At 41.3% G+C, this 27417-nt stretch overlaps 1 protein-coding gene across 1 annotated transcript in view; it reads left to right on the forward strand.

The window, feature by feature from the left end:
- Positions 1 to 23928, forward strand: part of LOC139564991 (LHFPL tetraspan subfamily member 4 protein-like) — an 84610-nt gene extending 60682 nt beyond the window's left edge. The window contains exons 3-4 of the mRNA XM_071384967.1: positions 8843 to 8859; positions 15694 to 23928. Coding sequence (XP_071241068.1) covers positions 8843 to 8859; positions 15694 to 15747 — 71 coding nt within the window. The 3' untranslated portion in view covers positions 15748 to 23928. The remainder of the gene's footprint in view (positions 1 to 8842; positions 8860 to 15693) is intronic.
- Positions 23929 to 27417: the final 3489 nt, after the last annotated feature.

Genomic DNA, 27417 nt, shown 5'->3' on the forward strand with positions numbered 1-27417 from the left:
AGACCATTATGATGACACACCAAATGTGTTTGATGGATCGCGGGAAAAGAGCAGGAGTAGGCTTTTGTAGGCTACAGTCCAAGCTATGTCTTACAATGCTGTGGTGTAGTCTCCGTGCGATACTGATATCACTTATTATTGATATATACATAGTGCATTGATGTGAATCACACTGCTGCTCTCTCATTTAGCTATTTGCGCCTTACGGATTGCGATTGTTGTGGATGGCTGTACACAAATCTAAATGTGTATGTGAACCCAAGAAGTCTAAGCTGCCTATCAATCATTGTTTTTGCAACCAGTGGACAGCCAGTGAAAAATGTGCTCTTGCAACAGCTGCATAGTGCGGATCCCAGCCTATGGAATAAAAGTGGGGCTTTTATTGTTCAATCTAATTCATTATAATAAAACATTATATACAGTGGCAAGAAAAAGTGTGAACCCTTTGGAAATACCTGGATTTCTGCATAAATGGAGTCTGATCTTCATCTAGGTCACAACAATAGACAAACACAGTCTGCTTAAACTAATAACACACAAACAACTATATGTTTTCATGTCTTTATTGAACACACCGTGTAAACATTCACAGTGCAGGGTGGGAAAAGTATGTGAACCCTTGGATTTAATAACTGGTTCACCCTCCTTTGGCAGCAATAACCTCAACCAAACGTTTTCTGTAGTTGCGGATCAGACCTGCACAACGGTCAGGAGGAATTTTGGACCATTCCTCTTTACAAAACTGTTTCAGTTCAGCAATATTCTTGTGATGTCTGGTGTGAACTGCTCTCTTGAGGTCATGCCACAGCATCTCAATCGGGTTGAGGTCAGGACTCTGACTGGGCCACTCCAGAAGGCGTATTTTCTTCTGTTGAAGCCATTATATTGTTGATTTACTTCTGTGTTTTGGGTTGTTGTCCTGTTGCGTCACCTAACTTCTGTTGAGCTTCAATTGGCGGACAGATAGCCTAACATTCTCCTGCAAAATGTCTTGATAAACTTGGGAATTCATTTTTCTGTCGATGATAGCAAGCTGTCTAGGCCCTGAGGCAGAGAAGCAGCCCCAAACCATGATGCTCCCTCCACCATACTTTACAGTTGGGATGAGGTTTTGATGTTGGTGTGCTGTGCCTTTTTTTCCTCCACACATTGTGTTGTGTGTTCCTTCCAAACAACTCAACTGTAGTTTTATCCGTCCACAGAATATTTTGCCTGGAACATCCAGGTGCACTTTCGCAAACTTCAGATGTGCAGCAATGTTTTTTTTGGACAGCAGTGGCTTCTTCCGTGGTGTCCTCCCATGAACAACATTCTTGTTTAGGGTTTTACGTATCGTAGACTCGTCAACAGAGATGTTAGCATGTTCCAGAGATTTCTGTAAGTCTTTAGTTGACACTAGGATTCTTCTTAACCTCATTGAGCATTCTGCGCTGTGCTCTTGCAGTCATCTTTGCAGGACGGCCACTCCTAGGGAGAGTAGCAACAGTGCTGAACTTTCTCCATTTATAGACAATTTGTCCTACCGTGGACTGATGAACATCAAGGCTTTTAGAGATACTTTTGTAACCCTTTCCAGCTGTATACAAGTCAACAATTCTTAATCTTATTTGTCTTCTGGGATATCTTTTGTTCGAAGCATGGTTCACATCAGGCAAACTCAAATTCTGTGAGTGTTTTTTATAGGGCAAGGCAGCTCTAACCAACATCTCCAATCTCGTCTCATTGATTGGACTCCAGGTTAGTTGACTCCTGAGTCCAATTAGCTTTTGGAGAAGTCATTAGCCTAGGGGTTCACATACTTTTCCCAACCTACACTGTGAATGTTTAAATGATGTATTCAATATAGACAAGAAAAATACAATAATTTGTGTTATTAGTTTAAGCACACTGTTTGTTTATGTTGTGACTTAGATGAAGATCAGGTCAAATTTGATGACCAATCTATGCAGAAATCCAGTTAATTCCAAAGGGTTCACACACTTTTTCTTGCCACAGTATATATCCATTGATTCTTGAAGAATATAACTTATAAATGCCTCATGAGCTTAGTTCGACTGTCACACCACATGAGAACCCAAAATATAAGCTTGTTTTTTCTCCAATGTTTGTAAACAAACACTGTATAGCCTCATACCATGGTTAAAACAATCATTTTGATGATATGGATGGTTAGTCCTTGCATCCATAGCTCTGTCTATTAATCTGAGAGTTCTTACATTTCTCCAGGCCCACCCCTCAACTGTGGATTCACCCATTAAACAGCCGCATATTATCAAGGTATCAAAGTGTCACCAACAAAAAAGGTCAACAATAGGCCTATAGCAAATGCCGCCTATGGCATACATTTTTCACATGTAAATAGCACTTTTCAGTAGTGCTCAAAGCATGCCATTACATGAGCGCAGCATTTATTTTTCAACTCGAATCAATGAGCCCAATCAGTCCTCCATGACAACAGAATCATAAACAACAGAGTAGGCCTGGCTAATAAGTCCTTCGTTATTGGGTAATGCTCAGGTAAAACAATTAGGCTAATATATACTTCCATATTTCCAAGTCCTATTCTTGAAGATCAAGGGATAATAAATTAATTGGAATGACGGATAATCTGATAGACATTGGTTTTTAATGTAAAGATAACTTAATCATATTATTATATGTAGTAGAAAGTGATGGGTTAGAAGAAGCTTACATAACCCACACAAAGTAAAATGTTACATCCATTTATGGCCAGCTATGTAAACTATAGCATTGATTTATCCTGCAATAGATGTTGTTCAATTGGTAACATACATTTTTTGCCTCTAAAAGGGAAAGTAATCTAATGTAATCAGATTACATTACTGAGTGTGGGTAATCCAAAAGTGATGTTACTGATGACAATATTTGGACAGGTAACTAGTAACAGATTACATTTAGAAAGTAACCTACCTGAACACCGCAGGTGGAACTCTACACCATACTTAACCAGGTCAGGATGTGTTTTTCTTGTGGCTTGCACAATCAGGGCTGGTTCCCCTGCTTGTTTGACTTGAAAATGGTGATGTTGGTGGGGATGGGGGTTTAAGCTTCAGGGGACACATGTTCAAAAATATTTGATCTTGCATTTCAGTCGTGTGCATTACATCATCCAGGTTTTCAGTCATCTACCCACTGTTCCCTTTATAACATTTCAGTGTATGAAATATTTCTATGTGTGCTGTCTAAGTGTTGCATAACGAGACAACGCTGCTCTATCTAGATTCGGTGCATCTGTATATTTGTACGATTTACCATAAATATTGTTAGCGTCGTGATGAGGGATGTTGCAGCATGATCGGAGCCAGGAAAAGACGGAGAGCGCGTCGAGCTTCCTTAAAAAAAAAATGTTTTACCCCCCCCAATTCCTTCATAGCCCTCTGATTCTATTGAGGAAGTTTCCATGGTTACGTGTCAGATTCAAGCAGGATAAGGCTGCGGTTGCTCTCTCTCCCCAGCGACCCGGCACTCTGCAGCTGTGCCTGATTTCCCTCCTTCCTTCCTCTCCCTCTCTCTCTCTCTCATATACATTTTCTAATATTCCTCCAATCATTCCTCCTCAATTCTCCCCCTATCGATTGTCTCTCCTTCCTCCCCCACCTCCCTCTCTCTCCCTCATCTGGATGCTCATTTTGTTTCATCAGGTTTAAGGATGGGGGTAAATGAGGTCGGTGGGGGTGGGGGGCCAGAAAGAGGGGATGGAGGGTTGGGGGGCTCTGGGATAACACAAGATCAGATTCGGGGGGGGGGGGGCAGTGTGTGTGGAGGGGGGTGTTAAGGCATCTGTAGTTGCCTGAGGATCGGTGTTGCGTCAACAACAAAACCTGGTGGCACTGTGCCAGAACTCCTCTGGCGTTATTTGTTTTTGCCTTAATCCACTCTGCTGTTTCCCCCATCTGTATTTATTTATTCTTCATCAGATAAAATAGCTTCAGTCACAGCGTCATGGTTCGTTTCATTGAGATAAGACTGCTTCTCTGTCATAAATATATCACGCCCTGAATGCAATTATAAAAACAATTTATACATGAAATATAAACCTAAATAAGATTAGTTTTAAACCACTTTTTTTGTTTGAATAAGATACGATGGAGCATTGAAGGGCAGATGTGGACATGTTTGTGTGTTGGGAGCCGTGCTCGTGTCCGATGGATTCCGAGGGATAATTTCCAGCCAAATTTTTCAGAGGGTCTCCCTCCCCTGCTTCCCGCTCCAGACCTCCCACTGGTTCTCACCGCGGGAGGCCAGAATTTGGATAGAATTCCGACGGAGCTGCAAATCTTATTTGAGCCAGCCAAGAGGAATAGTCTTATTCAACAACCCTTGGGGATAAACAGCTGGTTTAACCTGCTATCGAAGGAAAATACACTATACTTAATACATTTATATAATGGGATTTTTTTCAACCTTCGAAATGATCACATTGAACTAGTCTCTATTTGACACTGGGCTCGTGCAATAGTAGACCTGTATAAAGACAACAGTGATGTTGTGCCTGTAGCCTACATAAAATCAAGATGTGATTTAGTAAATGACTACATACAGACTACCAAACATGTATAAGCTGTGTATAATATTAAACATAAATGTTAATAAATGCAATGCAGGGGTGGACTATGATTATTATTGTCCCACAATTGAAAATATTTATTTAATGTACAGTATGTTTTTAATTTCAGGTAAATAATGTTATATATAGTGTAGAGATGGGCAACTGGCTGCCCTGGGTCCCCCTTTTTTTTAGATCAGAGGATCAATTTCAAATAACAAAAAAAAGATATACACTAAGCGGTCAGTTTATTAGGTACACCCATCTAGTACAGGGTCGGACACCCCTTTGCCTCCAGAACAGCCGGAATTCTTTGGGGAATGTATTCTACAAGTCGGAAACATTCCACAGGGATGTTGGTCCATGCCGACACAATGGCATCATGCAGTTGCTGCAGAGTGGACGGTGGTACACCACTGCCACCAGCCTGTACCGTTGACATCAAGCAGGGTGGGTCCAAATCCTGACTCAGCATGACGCAACAGGAACCGGGATTCGTCCGGACCAGGCAATGTTTTTCCACTCCTCAATTGTCCAGTGTTGGTGACTGTGTGCCCTCTGGAGCCGATTCTTCTTATTTTTAGCTGATAGGAGCTGCAATAGCCCATCTGTGACAAGGATTGACGGGTTGTGCGTTCCGTGATGTCGTTCTGTACACCACTGTTGTACTGTGTCATTCGTTGTCTGTTTGTGACCCACCTTTTAGGTTACACGATAATTGCCATTCTCCTTCGACCTCTCTCATCAACGAGCTGTTTTCGCCCACATGGCTGCTGTTGACTGGTTTTTTGGTTTTTTGTTTGTCGCACAATTCTCGGTAAACCCTAGAAACTGCCTGCGTGAAAAGCCCACGAGGGCAGATGCTTCTGAGATACTGACTCCAGCGTGCCTGGCACTGAAGATCATACCACGCTCAAAGTCGTTTAGGTCACTCGTTTTGCCCAGTCTAATGTTCAATCGGACAATAACTGAATGCCTCAATGCTTATCTGCCTTCTTTATATAGCAAGCCACGGCCACATGACTCACTGTCTGTAGGAGCAATCCATTTTCATGAACGGGGTGGTGTACCTAATAAACTGCCCCTGAGTGCCTTCACAAAGTATTCATACTCCTTGACTTACAGTGCCTTATAGAAAGTATTCACACCCCTTGACGTTTTCCACATTTTGTTGTGTTAGTCTGCATTTAGTTTTTTTTGTCACTGGCCTACACACAATACCCCATGGTGTTAAAGTGGAATTACGTTTTTATTTTTACAAATTAATAAAAAATTCTACGCTGAAATGTCTTGAGTCAAAAAGTATGCAAGCCTAAATAAGTTCAGTAGTAAAATTTTGGAAGTCCGGGGGGCAGGAAGGGTAAAGGGGGAGCAGGTACCTTTTCTAGTGGTGGTTATTCATCAGCCTGATGGTCTGGGGGTAGAAGCTGTTAGCTAGTCTGACAGTTTTTGCCATGATGCTCCGATACTGCCTGCGCATGAGTGGAAGCGGGGAGAACAAGCCGTGGCTCGGGTGGCTGAGGTCCTTGATCTTCTTGGCCTTCCTGCGACACCCGATGTTGTAGGTGTTCTGAAAGGCAGGCAGTGTGCACCGAATGGTACGTTTGGCTGAGCATACCACCCTCTGTAGATCCTTGCGGTCAGCCGCGGGGGAGTTGCCATACCAGGCTGTGATGCAGCCCGACAGTATGCTCTCGATGGTGCTCCTGCAGAACACTGTGAGGACCCTCGGAGACAGGACAAATTTCTTCAGCCTCCTTCTTCTCCACGGTGTCCGTGTAGTTTGACCATTTCCGAGGAACTTGAACATTTTTACCGTCTCCTCGTTGATGATAAGGGCATGCCCAGCATGGTTCCTCCTGAAGTCCACAATCAGCTCCATTGTTTTGCTGACGTTGAGGGAGAGGTTGTTTACCTGGCATCACGCCGTCAGAGTGCTTACCTCCTCTCTGTAGGCCGTCTCATTGTTGTTGGTAATCAGGCCTACTACTGTCGTGTCTTCAGAGAACTTGATGATGGAGTTGGAACTGTGTGAGGCCATGCAGTCATGGGCATACAGGAAGAACAGGAGTGGACTGAGGACGCACCCTTTTGGGGCGCCCATGTTGAGGACAAAGGAGGTTGCTGGCACCTTTATTGGAGAGAACGAGCTCGTGGTTATGACTGGAGGGGAATCAGTGGAATGGTATGAAATACACATGGTTTCCAGGTGTTTGATGCCATTCCATTAGCTCCTTCCCGGCCATTATTATGAGAAGTTCTCCCCTCAGCAGCCTCCACTGGTTGTGGATCAGTGTGGAGGAGGTAATGTTGGCTACCTTCACCACATGTGGATGGCCCGTCAGGAAGTCCAGGACCCAGTTGCATAGGGAGGAGTTCAGTCCTAGGGCCGGGAACTTTGTGGTGAGCTTAGTGGGCAATATGTTATTGAAGGCCGTGCTGTAGTCAATGAACAGAATCCTCACATATGCATTCCTTTTGTCCAGGTGGGTGAGGGCAGTGTGCAGTGCAATAGCGATTGCTTCGTCCGTGGATCTGTCAGGTGGAAGTGATGAGATGTGCCTGGTTTTCTCCAGACATAGCACTTTGCATTCAGGCCAAAGAGTTACATTTTTGTCTCCTTCAGACCACAGAATCTTTTGCCTTATGATCTCAGAGTCTATCAAGTGCCTTTTTGCAAACTCCAGGTGTGCTGTCATGTGCCTTTTTCTTAGGAGTGGCTTCCGTCTGACCATTCTCCCATAAAGCCCAGATTGGTAAAGTGCTGTAGAGACTGCTGTCCTTCTGGCAGGTTCTCCCATCTCAGCCAAGGAACTCTATAGGTCCTTCTTGCCCCGTTGCTCAGTTTGGTCAGATGGCTGGCTCTGTGCAGAGTCTGGGTAGTTCCATACTTTTTTTGCTTGATTTTGTACACCTGTCAGTGTTTGGATGAAATGCTCCAATGCACTAATTTGAAGTGGTGTCCACATACTTTTTCAGCCACACCCGTTGCTGACACATGTATAAAATTGAGCACACAGCCATACAATTTCCATAGACAAACATTGGCAGTAGAATGGCTTTACTGAAGAGCCCAGTGACTTTCAACGTGGCACCGTCATAGGATGCCACCTTTCCAACAAGTCAGTTTGTCAAATTCCTGCCTTGCTAGAGCTGCCCCGGTCAACTGTAAGTGCTGTTGTTGTGAATTGGAAACGTCTAGGAGTAACAACGGTTCAGCCGCGAAGTGGTAGGCCACAGAAGATCACAGAACGGGACCGGCGAGTGCTGAGGCGTGCAGCAGCATGATTCTGCCACCACCATGCTTCTCCGTAGGGATGGTGACAGGTTTCCTCCAGACATGACACTTGGTATTCAACCCAAAGAGTTCAATTTTGGTTTCATCAGACCAGAGAATCTTGTTTCTCATGGTCTGAGAGTCTTTAGGTGCCTTTTGGCAAACTCCAAGCGGTCTGTCATGTGCCTTTTACTGAGAGGCTTCTGTCTGGCCACTCTACCATAAAGGCCTGATTGGTGGAGTGCTGCAGAGATGGTTGTCCTTCTGGAAGGTTCTCCCATCCCTACAGATGAACTCTAGAGCTCTGTCAGAGTGACCATCTGGTTCTTGGTCACCTCCCTGACCAAGGCCCTTCTCCCCCGATTGCTCAGTTTGGCCGGGCGGCCAGCTCTAGGAAGAGTCTTGGTGGTTCCAAACTTCTTCCATTTAAGAATGATGGAGGCCACTGTGTTTTTGGAGACCTTCAATGATGCAGAAATGTTTTGATACCTTTCCCCAGTTCTGTGCCTCAACATAATCCTGTCCCGGCGCTCTACAGACAATTCCTTCGACCTCATGGCTTGGTTTTTGCTCTGATATACACTGTCAACTGTGGGACCTTATATAGACAGGTGCCTTTCCAAATCATGTCCAATCAATTGAATTTACTACAGGTGGACTCCAATTAAGTTGCAGAAACATCTCAAGGATGATCAATGGAAACCAGGATGCATCTGAGCTCAATTTCGAGTCTCATAGCTAATGGTCTGAATACTAATGTAAAAAAGGTATTTCTACAAACATGTTTTTGCTTTGTCATTATGGGGTATTGTGTGTAGATTGCTGAGGATTATTATTCTTTTTTTAATCCATTTTAGAATAAGGCTGTAAAGTAATTATAAATTGATTGGATACTTTCCGAAGGCACTGTACATGTGCAGTCAAAACCATTTCCCCCTGTTCACATCAGTCCTACTAAAGGAGGTTGACTCAAAACAATTCTCCTTCTGTTTTCACAGATTTTGCAGTGTCCAGGGTAAGTTCAATTGTTATTATGGCTTTTTGTGTGCCTTGTTGTGTGTTGTGGTTGTAAAGTATCTGTGTTGTGTGCTTGTGCGCCGGCGTGTGTGTGATGTGTACTAGTGATGAGCAGGTTGACTCATAACCCGCAGTCCTCTCGGTTATATCCGCGGGGAGGCGAGGTTTAGGGTCAGGTTTGATAAATAGAAAACAATGCGTAAAAAAAATGCATGCATTTATATCATAAGGCTACATTGAGGTTTTTCTTTCATTATTGTTGGCTAACTGGCATTAGTGCGTAACACTAATAGACTGACAAGAATAGACTGACGAGTTTCAGAAGAAAGTTCTTTGTTTCTGGCCATTTTGAGCCTGTAATCGAACCAACAAATGCTGATACTCCAGATACTCAACTAGTCTACAGAAGACCAGTTTTATTGCTTCTTTAATCTGAACAACAGTTTTCAGCTGTGCTAACATAATTGCAAAAGGGTTTTCTAATGATCAATTAGCCTTTTAAAATGACTAACTTGGATTAGCTAACAAAACGTGCCATTGGAACACAGGAGTGATGGTTTCTGATAATGGGCCTCTGTACGCCTATGTAGATATTCCATAAAAAAATCTGCCGTTTCCAGCTACAAAAGTCATTTACAACATTAACAATGTCTACACTGTATTTCTGATCAATTTGATGTTATTTTAATGAACAAAAAATGTGCTTTTCTTTCAAAAACAAGGACATTTCTAAGTGACCCCAAACTTTTGAACGGTAGTGTAGATCCCGTTATCTTAATCAGCATCATAAAATCGGATAGAATTTCAACCACATAAAATATGCATCCAAGCCGAACTGAAATCTTATCAGAAACATGTTAGGTTGTTTCCAGCGCATTTCATTTCCTTAGAACCGGTCAAACTGATTTGAATATTTTGCACCTTTTTTTCCCGGCCCTAAACGTCTTTGCTTGGCGTGAGAAGCAGAGATCACAGAGAACTTTACTGACGTCAACTAGATTGAAGCATTCATTCTATCGATTTATGACATTTTTCTGGTGAGGGTTTATATAGTCTTCTAGGGCAACATACAGTTGAAGTCGGAAGTTTACATACACTTAGGTTTGAGTCATTAAAACTCGTTTTTCAACCACTCCACAAATTTCTTGTTAACAAACTATAGTTTTGGCAAGTCGATTAGGACATCTACTTTGTGCATGACACAAGTAATTTTTCCAACGATTGTTTACAGGCAGATTATTTCACAATTCCAGTGGGTCAGAAGTTTACATACACTAAGTTGACTGTGTCTTTAAACAGCTTGGAAAATTCCAGAAAATGATGTCATGGCTTTAGAAGCTTCTGATAGGCTAATTGACATAATTTGAGTCAATTGGAGGTGTACCTATGGATGCATTTCTATGCCACCTTCAAAGTCAGTGCCTCTTTGCTTGACATCATGGGAAAATCAAAATAAATCAGCCAAGACCTCAGAAAAAAAGTTGTAGACCTCCACAAGTCTGGTTCATCCTTGGGAGCAATTTCCAAATGGCTAAAGGTACCACATTCATCTGTACAAACAATAGTACGCAAGTATAAACACCATGGGACCACGCAGCCTTCATACCGCTCAGGAAGGAGACGCGTTCTGTCTCCTAGAGATTAACGTACTTTGGTGTGAAAAGTGCAAATCAATCCCAGAACAACTGCAAAGAACCTTGTGAAGATGCTGGAGGAAACAGGTACAAAAGTATCTATACCCACAGTAAAGCGAGTCCTATATCAACATAACTTGAAAGGCTGCTCAGCAAGGAAGAAGCCACTGCTCCAAAACCTCCATTAAAAAAAGCCAGACTACGGTTTGCAACTGCACATGGGGACAAAGATCGTACTTTTTGGAGAAATGTACTCTGGTCTGATGAAACAAAAATAGAACTGTTTGGCCATAATGAACATCGTTATGTTTGGAGGAAAAAGGAGGAGGCTTGCAAGCCGAAGAATACCATCCCAACCATGAAGCACGGGGGTGGCAGCATCATGTTGTGGGAATGCTTTGCTGTAGGATGGACTGGTGCACTTCACAAAATAGATATATTGAAGCAACATCTCAAGACATCAGTCAGGAAGTTAAAGCTTGGTCGCAAATGGGTCTTCCAAATGGACAATGACCCCAAGCATACTTCCAAAGATGTGGCAAAATGGCTTAAGGACAACAAAGTCAAGGTATTGGAGTGGCCATCACAAAGCCCTTACCTCAATCCTATAGACAATTTGTGGGCAGAACTGAAATGGTGTGTGCGAGCAAGGAGTCCTACAAACCTGACTCAGTTACACCAGCTCTGTCAGGAGAAATGGGCCAAAATTCACCCAACTTATTGTGGGAAGCTTGTGGTAGGATACCCGAAACGTTTGACTCAAGTTAAACAATTTAAAGGCAATTCTACCAAATACTAATTGAGTGTATGTAAACTTCTGACCCACTGGGAATGTGATGAAATAAATAAAAGCTGTAATAAATCATTCTCTCTGCTATTATTTTGTCATTTGACATTCTTAAAATAAAGTGGTGATCCTAACTGACCAAAGACAGGGAATTCTTACTAGGATTAAGTGTCAGGAATTGTGAAAAACTGAATTTTAAATGTAGTTGGCTAAGGTGTATGTAAACTTCTGACTTCAACTGTATAATGTCAGAAGAGAAGCTGCATGTATCTAGTTATAGACAAGTTGACCTGAAAATAGCTGACCAAAGTGTCGGAAATGATAAGCAGAAACATATCTAAATCAGGCAACAACAAAAAATCCTGCACCCCCTTTCAAACAATCGTTCTGCCGTCTCTGACTGTATCCTACAGCGCATTGTCTCAGATTTTCCCTTTATCACATATAAAGTGGTTGCGGATGGGTTATTAGCAATTGCAGGCGGGTGCAAGTGAACAAAAAGCTGATCCGCGCACTACTAGTTTGTACCAGTGGAGGCTGGTGGGAGGAGCTATAGGAGGACTCTTTGTAATGTATGGAATGGAAGGGAGTCAAACATGTGGTTTCCATATGCTTGATGTGTCTGATACCGTTCTATTGATTCCATTCCAGCCATTACAATGTTCCTCCCATCAGCCTCTGATGTTTACAGTGACCTCTGCTGTCCAGGTGGGTTAGCGAGTAGAGTAGAACCACCCCCTCACCCCCACCCTCGTGTCAGCCTGGGTGCGTGTGTTACTGCCTCCGCTAACGCAACCTGGTGTTATGTCGGTTGTCTTACCTCTCAGCATTCCACTCGTTCCTGTGAGATGGTCACATGCGCATGCCTCGCTAAGTGATATTCCACAGTGATTTCAATCCTCTCTCATCCCAGCTGGGGGGGACAGGGGAGTGGAGAGAGGGGGAAAGGCGGGGGAGGGAAGCGAGGTTAGTGGAAACAAAGGTGGTAGCATGTTGTATTAAAATATCCTGGGGCAGAATGCACTCCCACAGGAGCGAGGCATACCGCGAGTGGAGAGGAGCCGTCAAGTCGAGTAACTCATATCACTGAGCCTCTGTCTGCAGGAGAAGCTACAGGACCTGGGGCTAGTGTGTAACCACTCTGATTCAGATCTGGAAAGAAAAAGAGAAAGAGGGGGAGAGAAAGGGAGCAGAGGAAAATGCTAGCCTAATTATGAGTGGAGCGGTCTTTAAAAAAAAAATGTGTTCTCACAAACACAAATATGACGTGAGCTGTGAGCACCAGCACTGTGGCCCATGAAAAAGGAATTGTTAAAAGTACTAGTAGTGATGCTTAAGGGGAGAAACATGTCCACCTCTTTGTATTCCACAGAAAAGAAGCCGCCGCAATAACTTTGAATGTGCTGGGGGGGAAATTCTGCTTATGTCTTAAATGTCTCGCAATGAAAAGGAATCGTACCTTGAATATGTGAATATTTAATGTCAGGGGTATTTTAAGAACCGTTTTCAGCATTTTAAGTGTCTGTTCACTTGTTCTGGAAAAAGGCTAATTCTTGGTTAAGGAGGAGGAGGGAAGGTTATCATTGTTCAAGGAGAGATAATAACCTCAAAGTAGAGTCGTCGATTAGAGGAGTGCAGAAATGAACTCCTTGTCCACAGTAGATTGAGTGTCTACCTTGAAAACGCTGATTTATAGCTTCAATCAATAGAAATGGTCCAAATTAAACCCTGAGGCCTTTTTATTTGCACATAGGAGACAACTGTGCTCATCAGGTGGCGAAAGTAATGACCGAGTCAGCATACAATATGGATAGAGCCGGAGGGCTGATATTTAATATACAGTAAGTAGTAAGCTGATGACACTGCTCTACAAAGACACTCCGGAGGTCATTTTTAATGCAATATCCAGAATTTTGGTCACCAGTACGGTATCCATATTAAGAAGTCGTGAGTTTTGTCTGAGAACTGATGACTTCCCAATATGGATGCCGGACAGCACACCTATAGGTTAATTGTCACTCTGGCTGCAGTAAAAAAAAATCAAAATGATCATTTCGAGGCTACAGAGGTAGGCTAGGTTTTCCCAATGAATCATCCAATAAAATCTAAATAAGGTCAATTAGGCACTGGTTGGCTATGTTTCTGCGTTTTTATTAGATTCTGAACCTCTTCACTATAATAATTTACAAAAAATATGTACATTTTCTTTGTTTATTTAGTGCTATAAATTGTAGTGATGTGACATAAGTAATTGGGTGTGGTAGACAATAGCAGTACCTATTGTCATGACGATGCACAGGGATAACGCTACGTTCCTCCCCTCCAGCATCTCCACCTTGGCTCCACCCTCAGGATGGACGGAGTAAGACCAATCAGCTTCTCCCATTCAATCATGGGGGAATATGACCTTGTCAATCAACCAATGTGCATGTATCTTACCCTAGCATTCACCTGGAACCTGTTTGTAGCTGTTTTGGATGTCTTGATGTGACTGCTTCTGTTTGTAATAAGTAGTACTGGTGTTTTCTGCACTCCATCCCTGAACCTTTCCTCATATTTCCTGTGCGTGATGCTCCCATATTAAAGGCATCAATTAGCTTGTCAAAAATAAGTCAGCAAAATAGACATCTAGATATCACTATGTTCATATTCTCTTCTTGATAGAGACAGGTGATGTCATTTTTTATGACCACATCAGACATCTTGACATTTTTCTCTTGATATTTTCTCTAACCTGCTACAGACAAGTTGATACTTTTCTCAGTGAATCAGCATTTTTGATAATACAATAATTAATCAATATAGTTTTGCACAGAGCACAGGTCAGACTCCAACTCAAAACAAAATGGCCGACATGTCCCAAACTATTGTAATTAATGAGCTCATAAAGCCTGTCTTTGGAGGGCACTTCGAGATCTCCCCATACATCGGGGGGAAGAACTCATGCACCAGGCAAGCAGACCAACCTATGTGTAGAGAGCGGGGCAGCTGGAGTTGGGGGTGAGGTGAAATGTAGTGTTCCAGGTGGAGCCTTAGCACTCCCTGGTATGTTTCCAAAGTGGGGGAGGAATGCGATGACTTAATTCAGTCTGCGCCGAAGTCGTCCTGGCCCCCAGCCAAATGTGACACCTGCTTGGGTGGCGGAGGTAGAGCGGGACTCTTAAACAGATGAATAACACTGTAATCCCTTTTCTCCTCCATCCACCTATTCATCCACAGCCCCCGCCCCTGATTGATTCACTTTTGGCGTAATCTGATTTTCATTAAATTGGCTTGCGTGGATGATGAGTCATCCTGGCAAAGTGCTACAGCTATTATTATCCTCACCAGGCACGCTGAGTCGCAAACAGGAAGTTAAAGTAGTCTCAGGTCCAAGCGGACTAACGATGTGGGGTTAGGGCAGGATGTGACACGCTATGTGGTTTGACTCGTTACTTTGAAAGTCCTCGTGAGGCAACGTAGCCGTTTTGTACGGAACGTTAATGGCCGCTGTGCTTGAACACGTCAGCTGGATTTCTGTGTATTCTGCAAAGCGTCAAGGACAAAACAAGTCGAGCACATGCACATTTTGTTTATGCAAACACTATTTTTAAAACCAGGCAAAAAGACAATAATAACTTGTAAACAAGGAGAGCAGCTGTACGTTCTGAGGCACATCCAAGTTTTGTTATGTGCTGTAGCGCAGTTACTGTGGTTATCACTGTCTCAACGCTGAGTCCCATTCAATATAAATATATATATATCAAACATAATGAAAAGTTATATACAAGATGGTCCCATACAAAAACATAATGAAATATTGTTTTTAGGGATTTGGTCTGAAATGTCAGAGAAAATGTCATCGGTGACCTTTAAACAGTATTGCGTTTGTATGCTTTTTTGTTTCTTTCATATTCCACACCTCGGTTACTGACAGTGACTCATGTTTCATGCCCCTTGTGTTGCTCCTTTCTCATCCACAATGACATACCATATCCGTTGGATAAAATGAAAATGATTTCACAGGATTATGCAAAATTATGATAATAGCCACTAGAGGAATCAAGTAATTTGTTTTCTGTTAATCCGCTACTCGTGGCCACCCCCCTGCTTTGGTTGTGTGCTCGGTTATTAGTGTTACTCTCCGCCCCAGCACCTTTGTTATTGCTTGTTTCACCATGGTGCTGGGATGGACAGTAATACTAATAACTGAGCACACAACACAAGCAGGGGAGTGGATCCCTGACTCAAGAATAAAATCGGGCATGAATGATCCAAAACCCATTATGTGAACCTTTGTGTCACTCCCCTTATTCCAGACCAGATCCGTCCATGCTACTTCCTTGTTCTTCTCCCATTCTCTCTTTCCCCCATGTGTTGCCTTACTGTCTGGAGTCCTCTTACCTTTTTATCTTTTCCTTTTTTTTCACAGATTGAAATCCGGGAGACCAAGGATCCACGATACGGAGTCCAACGGTTTCACTGAGCACCCCCCCCCAAACAGTTTCAGACCCTCCTCTTCATCTCCTCTGCTCATTCGCCCCCAAAGACCATAGCTCTTCAGGTCTAACCACTGGTCTCAGAGTGGAGCTGTTTGTAAAATAGAACTGAAATGGAAGATATTCAAAAAGAGAAACAATTTGAAGAGGAATATGATAAAAAGGAATAATATGATCAGCTTTATAAAACTCTGGGGAAAATTTTTATGATATACAGTATTAAGTAATTATCACATAATATTACTATAACAAAGGTAATGAAGTTAATGATGATGCTTGCGGCAGGCATATTCTATGAAAATCTACATATTTTTATTCCGAATGGAAAATGAGTCATTTCCAGCTTTAAAAATAAACATTTAAGAAGTGCATTTGTACAAGTGGGTGCTACTTCTGAGATATCTAATAAAAGAAGACAAAAAAAGGAAGAAAAAAACACAAACAAGAATTTTGTACAGCGACAGTAATTTTGAAGACCATCTTTTTTTCGGACAGATTTTCAACGTCCCCCTTTTTGTACATGAGGTCTGGTCCCAGGAAATGCAAAAGAAAAAGACACGTGTAAATAAGGTGTTTCTATGGAAACAGGGTAAAAATAGCATTTATTATCCCATAATTATCATCCCTTAAAACCCTTCGGAGTAGCAACCCCTTTCTGATCAACCAACTTGGAAAAGACGATGATGGATTATCTGCACCATTTCTTCTCTTCCCGTGTAATTTGATCAACCAACATCCTTGAACCAGAAATGCCAACAGGAGCAACGACAGTGGTAACGATGGACCGAATTAATTGACAGGCATTGAAAAGAAAAGACTTCACTGCTGTCAACTCTTTTTCAATCTACAGAATTTCAATCACAATCCTGCATCTAATTCACACTCTTAGAAAAAAAAGGGTTCTGATAGAACCAAAAAGGGTTCTATCACTTGCTTCATATATGGCACCTCTAAAAGTTCTATATGGAACCCTTCTATAGGGTTCTTTGATCAGAACCTCAAGGGTTCTTCTTCACTGAAACAAAATTGGTTCCATATAGAACCCTGTATGGTGCCATTTATGAATTATGGCTAATACTAATAAAATGTCCTATTTTTAGCTAACAATATAATTTAATAAACAATAAATAATGGAGAAAAGAATACCAGCATAGTTTTGAGATTTTACTGTCATTATATACATAGTTTGGAAATATGCACTGGTGGCCAAGGAGGCATCTGTTTGTTTGAATGATGGGCCACGTCAAAATTGTTACCATCTCTAACTAAATTCTGTATGGTACAGTAAGGGTTGTTTCCTAGGTTGGTTCCTGAAAATAAGACAAAAAGGACCAAAAAATGTAGTTCATCTTCAGAAATAAGCATGAGTTGATCTGCCAAAATGAAGACGAAAATTGTAGAAGAACCACTTACATAGAGTTGTCAGCAGCAGCCGAAAGAGATCCCCTGCCTCTGATAGTTGGGTTACTGCCAGACTGAGTAAAACAGATAGTGTGTTAAAAGTCATGTTATGATTAACTAGGCTATTGAGTCACCAAGACTTATAAATAATGAGGAATCATTTAGATGCATACCTCCTCTGTCAGCCCACTCACTGCCCATCACATGCATTCTACAGAGGTCAGCAACAGTCTTCTAATGGCTTCATGAAACATAGTCCCCTCATCTGACTCTAAGTAACAATTATCTAATAGCCAATGTCAGGCTGGGTCTGTAGCTCTATTTGGCATATTCAATAATAAAAAGTAATGTTTTTTTTGTAAGAGTTACTAATAACTGAGCTAATAACTGAGCTAACTAGCTTGTAAAGTGTCTAATTAAACTAGGCTAATTTCTTGTCTAGCTAGCTAGATAACAAATGGTGCTCAAATTCTAATACAACTTTATCTAGCATAGCTAGTTTATCATTTGACTGGTGTCATATTTGAATGAAATAATAAACTTTACTTACCTTAATAAATGGAAAAAATAACATGGTTATTGGTAGGCTATTTGCAGGTTTAACCACCTTCATGCTGGAATGGCAGTTGGTTTTTGAATCAGAATGGCAGTTAAAATTTGAATAGACCAAAAGGTCTATTTTTTATCTAAGAGTGTATGGTTTTATTAAAACACATAATCTATTCTTGCTTTTAGCTAGCATTTAGTTTGCAACAGATTTGTATGAACCTTGCTGTTTGTCACTCCGACCTCGGCAACAATGTTGCATAACACGAATTCGATCTCCCCCCTGCCATAGAGTGTTTAAAAATGTCAGACGTCAGCTAGCCATTTTTCTGACCAGGCGATGGATCTCCCCCAAAATGTGTTGGTGTTAAGTCCTTGGTCTTGACTTGCAAAATAAGTGTGTTTTTATATTCCTTAATGATCATTCATACCTTCGATTGGGAAAATGGTGAACTTCACAGTCCCAAACCAGAGAATGAGGAAAACCCTAGTGAAAGTTAAACAACAAGTAAGACAACATGTCTAGCAGTGGTTGCATAACATTAGCTGAACATTTATGTTGCTGTATGAAAGAAAAATTAGTCTATCGCAACATAATGGTACAAGCAAAATAGCCTCTGTTTTTCATACGGTCATCTTAATATCATTGTGAAAGCAGGCCAGAGTACCATAAAACTTAAATTAAACAGTCTCAAATAGTCCCTTTTAATAATTGGGCAGAGTCACACAGCAAATAAACACCTGTTTCAAATATACCCCGGGTCTAAATTAATTGTTTACAATGTTACCATGAATTACTATGAATTGTTTACAAGGCTTAATGTTTGATTTATTACATTAAATAATTTGGTAATGACTCTAAAAAATGATGGCAGTCAGTTGTCATCGCCAGTAAGAGAAACTGCAAGCCTTAGGCTGCTAATAGCTGAGATCTGCTAGCTAACTGGCAAACAAAAAACAGTGAACACTTCGGGAGTAAAGAGCCCTAGAAATCAGCCAATCGCCCTCTAGTTGCGAAAGTAAGAACTGCCGAAAATGCACACAGTCAATGTGAAGAATAATTATTCTGTCAAGGAATTGAAAAATAATCATTGTTCATGATTTTGATAATTTTTTTTACATTAAATGCTGTAACAGCAGAGAATAAAACAATTAATACAAGTCCAATGATGGTAGTGGCTGCCCATTACTGTGTATCACTCATAATTTATTCACATTACTTTAATAAAATATTTCAGTTGTTGTGTATATTAGTTGTTTTAGGCCTATTTGACGACTTTATTTAATTCTAAGTCATCTCATCTCTATAGAGCTGCTGCCTATGCTGTCTGACAAAATCACTATTTTGGTTGTTTCTTCCTCTCGATCACACCACACAGACCAGATAAGTAGGCATACAATGGATTATGGTCATTGTAGTTCATTACCACGTTTTCTGCACTAAACTATGTTGAATATTGGCCTGTTGGAAACTACAACTCCCTACTACACCACGCAGTTTGCGCTTGATCTGATTTATCTCTAGCGACTAAATAGAATTCTAATAATTGAACCGACGTTGGTCAATTAGATTTTGGTTAATCTTTCAACACTACATGTTAGACCCTGACACATTAGATCCCCAGAGATTTTCTCCTACACTTTTCACAGATCTTCTTACTGTAAGGCTTAGCTGCAGCTCAAATTACTTACAGAGAATTGTACCTCGTCCCTGCCCTCAAATCTTAATTCTGCACCAACATCACACACTGTGGTTGATTTGATTGCATATCTAACCAATGTGAGCTCACCATTTTTGGATCACAGATCTCATTTTTGGATCTCAGATTAAATAAATACAGGACATCCCAGGGTTGTTCTCCAACGGTGAGTAGACGAAGTGTCCCGACATGTCTTGGGTCAATAGAACTGGTGTCATCTTCAGGTCAGGGAGGTTGACCTCTTGTGCTGCAACACCATCGTAATGTCTTGCCTGGCTAGACTAATGGGATGTTGGATGTGGAGCAAAGATAATCAAAGCGGTCTCTTTGCGTGGTGGACAGACTCCTCTGTGGTGCTTTTCCAACCCAGCAATGTCCCTATACCTTAAATCCCCCACACTTGAACTTTGAACCTCCAATATAGATGAGGAAATAGAAGTGCGCCTCTTTTGAGATGTAGCAAATAACAAAGGAGAATGAGCTTACGAAGAACAACAAAGGGGAGAGGAGGAGGAACCCAGCAAAATGGCGGCGAAGCCTGACAATCAAACACAGTCCACGTCCTACTGTAGACATCAGGCAGAGACAGGTACTCTTTCTTTGCCCCTCTCCTTAACCCAACACCCCTTCCTCTGGCTCCTGTGGATCAGCCATTCTAAAATGAGGACTTGTAAATGCAAAAATATGTTTCCTTGGTAGTATTTGAATGAATATCATCAGTGTTTTTTTTCTCCCGGGCCATTGCCAGACCGATCGTTTCCGTTTAGCGGGACTCTTTTGAAGGAAAGTGTGTCCTCCTCAGGCCTTTTATCCACCTGAGGGACATGGAGACTAAATACTGGTGTAACAACTGACCACAGAGGGATTTGAATGGGGATATGAAAAGATAGAACAAAAATATATATAATTTGGTGTGCTTAGTATCAGTTTCCTTTCACTTGTTTTCTACATGTTTGTTCTCTTTTCTGGTTATGTTTATAAAGACAATATGACGGGGGGGGAGTACCTCATGGTTGAATACTTGGACCCTTACAAATATTTGGAGAGTTTTATATTTTGCAGAGTGTCCAGTGTTTTGTACGGTAGGGGTGCCCTCACTAGGCTGTTTTGTTTTGAACAGTACCATGTGGCTCGTCTTTCATTAGGAGTTTCACTGGGCTAGTCTCTTGTAAACCACTCTTGCGCCCCATTGGCATGACAGCAGCAATGACAACATCCTGATGGTTTCCTCAGGACAGAGCTTCCAAAGGGTCACTTTAGTCCATATATTGCACTACTTCTGTCACCCTATTCCCTATGTAGTCCACTACTTTTAAACAGAATCCCTTCTTTTGACTAGGACTCTGGTCAAAATTAGTTGAGTACATAGGGAATAGGGTAACAAAAGTAGTGCAATACAGTATATAGGGAATAGGATGGCATTTCAGACGCACTCTTTGTATAGCCTTTTCAAAGCAGATTTCTACTCTCATCCCAGCCTCAAATTAAATATGTATGTAACAGAGGAACTTCTGTCTTCTCCATCTTGCTAACAGCCAAGTATATTGAAATTTATTGGGATGGTTCTAATGGGAGACTATTTCATTTTTGTATTATCCCTTTTGTTTTACTGTGACTTACATCAAATATCTCTGAACCTCTCTATTATAAATATTTTTATTTTTATTTTTTACAAATCTCTGTATTGGCTACAATGAAACCTGTCAGCAAATTGCCATATCAATTCTTTAACTTGACGATATGATATCTGGTATGATAACTGACACATACATGTACAGTGTATTTGGAAAGTATTCAGACCCCTTCACTTTTTCCACATTTTGTTATGTTACAGCCTTATTCTAAAATGGATTTAAAAAATACAAATCCTCATCAAATCGACACACCCATAATGACAAAGCGAAAACAGGTTTTTCAAAAAGTTTGCAAATTTATTAAAATAAAAAAACGTATTACATAAGTATTCAGACCCTTTGCTATGAGGCTCGAAATTGAGCTCAGATGCATCCTGTTTCCATTGATCATCCTTGAGATTATTCTACAACTTAATTGAAGTCCACCTGTGGTAAATTCAACTGATTGGACATGATTTGGAAAGGCATACATCTGTCTATATAAGGCACGAAGGTCGAAGGAATTGTCCGTAGAGCTCCGAGAAAGGATTGTGTTGAGGCACAGATCTGGGGAAGAGTACCAAAAAAAATGTTCTGCATCATTGAAGGTCCCCAAGAACAGAGTGGCCTCCATCATTCTTAAATGGAAGAAGTTTGGAACCACCAAGACTCTTCCTAGAGCTGGCCGCCCGGCCAAACTAAGCAATCGGGGGAGAATGGCCTTGGTCAGGGAGGTGACCAAGAACCCGATGTTCACTGACAAAGCTCCAGAGTTCCTCTGTGGAGATGGGAGAACTTTCCAGAAGGACAACCATCTCTGCAGCACTCCACCAATCAGATCTTTATGGTAGAGGGGCCAGACAGAAGCCACTCCTCAGTAAAAGGCACATGAAAGCTCGCATGGAGTTGCCAAAAGGCACCTAAAGACTCCCAGACCATGAGAAACAAGATTCGCTAGTCTGATGAAACCAAGATTGAACTTTGGCCTGAATGCCAAGTGTCACATCTGGAGGAAACATGGCACCATCCTTACAGGTGAAGCATGTTGGTGGCAGCATTATGCTGTGGGGATGTTGTTCACCGGCAGGGACTGGGAGACTAGTCAGGATCGAGGGAAAGATGAATGGAGCAAAGTATAGAGAGCTCCTTGATGAAAACCTGGACCTCAGACTGGGGTGACGGTTCACCTTCCAACAGGACAACAACCCTAAGCATACAGCCAAGACAACGCAGGAGTGGCTTCGGGACAAGTCTCTGAATGCCCTTGAGTGGCTCAGCCAGAGCCCGGACTTGAACCCGATCGAACATCTCTGGAGAAACCTGATAATAGCTGTGTAGCGACGCTCCCCATTCAACCTGACAGAGCTTGAGAGGATCTACAGAGAAGAATGGGAGAAACTCCTCAAAGACAGGTGTGCCAAGCTTGTAGTGTCATACCCAAGAAGACTCGAGGCTGTAATCGCTGCCAAAGGTGCTTCAACAATGTACTGAGTAAAGTGTCTGAATACTTATGTAAATGTGGTATTTCCGTTTTGTATTTGTAATAAATTGGCTAACATTTCTAAAAACCTGTTTTTGCTTTGTGTGTGTGTGTGTGTGTATGTGTGTGTGTAGAATGATGAGGGGGAAAAAACAATTTAATTCATTTTACAATAAGGCTGTAACGTAACAAATTGTTGAAAAAGTCAAGGGGTCTGAATACTTCTGAATGCACTGTATGTTAGTTATATGATCTGTTATTTGATTCACTTTGATATGTTCTACTGAAATGTGCCAAAAATTACATTTAAATTCTATAAATAGTCTTAGTGTCGAGCATCCCTACAGATGTCTTATGTCAAACCACACTCCCTGAGATGAGTTTGTGAATTCAATATACAAGATATGCTGTACCAAATATCAGGTTTCCATCCAACCTTTTCAGGTGAGTAAAGTACATGTCCAATAAAACATTTCATTACAGGCCTGATGGAAACAGAACATTTTTCAGTCAACTTTCCAAATGTTGACAAAACAAAATACGCGAGACATATTTTTGTGTAGGTCAAATTCATTATGCGAGAAATGGCGGTGGAAGCGCCATTATGCCCAAATATTGATATCATAACCACTGTATCGAAGTAAAGTCACACAATGATATGTTGTGTGGTCCTCCCACTACAACTTGGGAAAGCATGCAGTTTATTAGGGTACAGGTTTAAATAAATTATTATGAATTTCACAGGGTGGCGAAAGTGCACGGTGATGAGCTTGATGCTCCTTTCCAATACATATTGAGGGTCTTATTTTGGTGAAATGATGATCGATGCTTGGCTGCCTAGCATTCCTAGGAATTAGCGACTCTTGCATGGTGGAGGAAAATTATGTTTCATATAGAAAGTATGCATCTTTTCCCCGCCTTCTCGCCATTAAATGAAGTCGAAGCCTTTGTAGCCTGAATGGAGAATGCTTTATGTAGGAACCGGTCGCAGGGGGACGTGAGCGTATTACCGGCTGTGCACATCAAGCCCAGACGATAGTGGAGATCCATAAGGCCCACTTAGCGGCTGCCAAGGCTAGGTAGTCACATGCACTGTCAATTTTACTTAAGAATCTGTTTTTCTTTTTGTTCTTTCTCTGATCAAAATGTGCCAAAACAAAACTGAAATTGTGGAATACTTTGTATGTGCATTACCTGTTGAATGCTTTTCCTTTCAATCTTTTTTGTTGTTGCTTTGCTATCGTCGTAATGTTATTTTCTATCGTAATGAGATGAAGTGATGTCTCTCGATGTTATGAAAATGGAATGTTTATGCAAGATTGTGCAGCAGGAGAGTCCACCGTGACAGATATTGTCACACACCACTTTAACATTGTTAGTGTTGTTGTTTTAAAGGAAAAAAATATGAAATAAATCAATTGAATATCATGCTTTCCATTATTTCATATTACGGTTGAGACACTAACTATCTGGAAAAACGAACAATAATGTATTCAGCCAAAGCGAACTATAACACCATCTAGTAGCATTTAAAGTTAAATAATTCTGTATCCGACAGCTACTGTAACTTCATTTTGTATTTATTTCCCGAGTGCCTCTGCTATGACATTTTCAAGTTCTTTGAGATTTGTTTGGGATACCTACTGTAGTTGTTACTGCCAGAGCCAGAGCCAGACCCTGACGCACATGGTTTTTACTTAGTTTTCAAGCTAAAATTATGTTACTGTATTTATTTGGGGAAGAATCTATGAATAATCTATGAAGACAAGCTGGCTCAGCCTGGCTGACAACTCTACTACACCGTCTTAAACGGCCCTTCTGCATAGTCAACCTGGAACAACATTTTATATCCTCTGAATTATTCACCACTTACAACAGCTACCACTGCTTAAAACGGTCGGATGTCTCTCTCCATCTCTCCACTGCACCACGTGCGGTAAATTAAGTGTGTTACGCTGTACAATGCACACCTACAGTTAAGACATCTGATGATTGGTTAACCACATCAACGCTATCCATCCTTATTTTAGTCTATTTTTAAAGTATTTTTGAAATAATATTTAAATAAAGTGTAGGCTATTTATTTATAATTTAATGGATTCATATAGAGAGGAATGAGATGGGGAGACAGATTTGGAAAGTCACATGGCGGGTTTTGAACCATTGCCCATAGGGCGATGTTTAGTCAGCGCTACCACCGGACCAACTCTGGCACCACCTAAGTAAATATGGTCTAATCAATCATTATATAGCCAAACAGATGACCCAACCTGGCCCTCACATCTCCTTCCACAATCTTTTACAGGGGTCATTGGTACTGGAAGGTGGGTAGGGGGGTGGGGGGCAGAGTGGGTGACGGAAGGACTGTGCTGGGTGCCTCTGATTTCATCCTCTGATCTCATCTGTTTGAGAAGCGGCGGGGTGTGACAGAGTACTACTGGACAGTAACATGACCAAGCTTCATCCCCAGGGCTGCGCTATGTACACTTGGGGGATCGGGGATCATAGACATGACCCTTTTCAATATGTTAACCCTTGTTGGGGGGAAATAATACCCCAGAGGTTTGGCTATGGAAATGGTATTCAAACTTTATCTGCGGGGACTCCATTCTTTCCACCACAATTTCTGGGAACCCCATTTTTTCCACCAATACTTTCTCGTGACCGCACCACAAATATAATGACACAACCTTAAAAAACAGTAGATTTCGATTTTTACATTCACAAATAACCTTTCATTGAATTTTCATTTTGTCAAGAGATGCTGAAAGAAAGAAAGAAAACCTCCACTCCTGTTCCAGAGACTATTATTTATTTATTTTAAATAATTTTACTGCAAGAAATGCATCATTTTGCAGTAGTTAATATTATATTCCACTTGAAAATTGTCATAAATAAAAAAAGTATACCAGTTTAATTTAAGGACAAAAAAATACAGGTTGCAAAAGAGTTGGGATGAGATTTTCGATCTATCAATTCCATAGCACATTGTTCGTAAACTGATACACAAAACGACGCCGGATTTAAAACTCAAGAGTTTTTCAATTTAAATTAGTATACAACATTCTTGCAACCAATAGAATGTTATATATATGGGGGATACAACCATCCCAGCTTTGCATATTTTGCTGCAAAGAGACAGAATAATTAGATGACTTGTTTTGGTACTGCCCATATGTACCTTGTTTTTGGTCGCAGGTTCAGGAATGGCTGAAAAATTGCAACATTTACTTGAAGCTAACTCTGCAAATAGCACCGTTGGGTGATTTGAAAAGTCAATCAATCGGTCAATAATATAATAATACTCTTAGAAAAGGACAATTTACAATCTGTACAATCAATTTACATTTACAATCTGTAGAAACTATCGGAAAGAAAGGTTCAGTACTTTTGTGAAACATCACAACACACTGGAAAAATATATGGCAGCTAGGAATCCTAACTAGATGGTCTTCAGAGATAGATGGGAGGGTAGCTGAAGGATGGGACTAAGAGTATATACCGTATCCATAAAATGTACAGTACCAGTCACATCTTCTCATTCAAGAGTTTTTCTTTATTTTCAACATTGTAGAATCATAGTGACAGCAAGAAATAACACATAGAATCATGTAGTAAACCAAAAAGTTTTAAACAATTCTAAATATGTTTTATATTTGAGATTCTTCAAAGTAGCCACCCTTTGCCTTGATGACAGCTTTGCACACTCTTGGCATTCTCTCAACCAGCTTCATGAGGAATGCTTTTCCAACAGTCTTGACGGAGTTCCCACATATGCTGAGGACTTGTTGTGTCACGCCCTGGCCTCAGTTATCTTTGTTTTCTGTAATATTTTGGTTAGGTCAGGGTGTGACAGGGGGGATGTTTGTGTGTATTTGTCTCGTCTTGGGTGGTTGAATTGTATAGGGGGTTTTGTAGAGGTTATGGGGTTGTGTTGAGTGTAGGTGTCTAGGTATGTCTATGGTTGCCTGAATGGTTCTCAATCAGAGACAGCTGTCTATCATTGTCTCTGATTGGGAGCCATATTTAAGGCAGCCATAGGCATTAGGCTGTTGTGGGTAATTGTCTATGTCTATGTTGCATGTGTGCACGCAGTTTGTTTAGCTTCACGATCGTTAGTTTTTTTTTTCCGTTTGTAAGTGTTTTGTTTGTCTTCATTAAAGAAGATGTATTTCTCTCACGCTGCGCCTTGGTCCACTCTTCCTCAAAGTTACGACGATCGTGACATGTTGGCTGCTTTTCCTTCACTCTGCCGTCCAACTTATCCCAAACCATCTCAACTGGTTTGTGGTCGGGGGATTGTTGAGGCCAGGTCATCTGATGCCGCACTCCATCACTCTTCTTCTTGGTCAAATAGCCCTTACACAGCCTGGAGGTGTGTTGCATCATTGTCCTGGTGAAAAACAAATGATAGTCCCACTAAACGCAAACCAGATGGGATGGCGTATCGCTGCAGATTGCTGTGGTAGCCATGCTGGTTAAGTGTGCCTTGAATTCTAAATAAATCACCGACATTGTCACCAGCAAAGCACACCCACACCATTACACCTCCTCCATGCTTCATAGTGGGAACCACACATGCAGAGATCATCCGTTCACCAACTCTGCATGAACATATCCTCTGCAGCAGAGGTAACTCTGGGTCTTCCTTTCCTGTGGCGGTCCTCGTGAGAGCCAGTTTCATCGTAGCGTTTGATTTCTTTTGCAACAGCACTTTAAGAAATTTTCAAAGTTCTTGAAATTCTCCGGATTGACAGACATTCATGTCTTAAAGTAATGATAGATTGTTGTTTCTCTTTGCTTATTTGAGCTGTTCTTGCCATAATATGGACTTGGTCTTTTACCAAATAGGGCTATCTTCTGTATACCACCCCTACCTTGTCACAACACAACTGATTGGCTCAAACGCATTCGGAA

The sequence above is a fragment of the Salvelinus alpinus genome, chromosome 2 (genome assembly GCF_045679555.1).
Source record: "Salvelinus alpinus chromosome 2, SLU_Salpinus.1, whole genome shotgun sequence".
Lineage (NCBI taxonomy): Eukaryota > Metazoa > Chordata > Actinopteri > Salmoniformes > Salmonidae > Salvelinus > Salvelinus alpinus.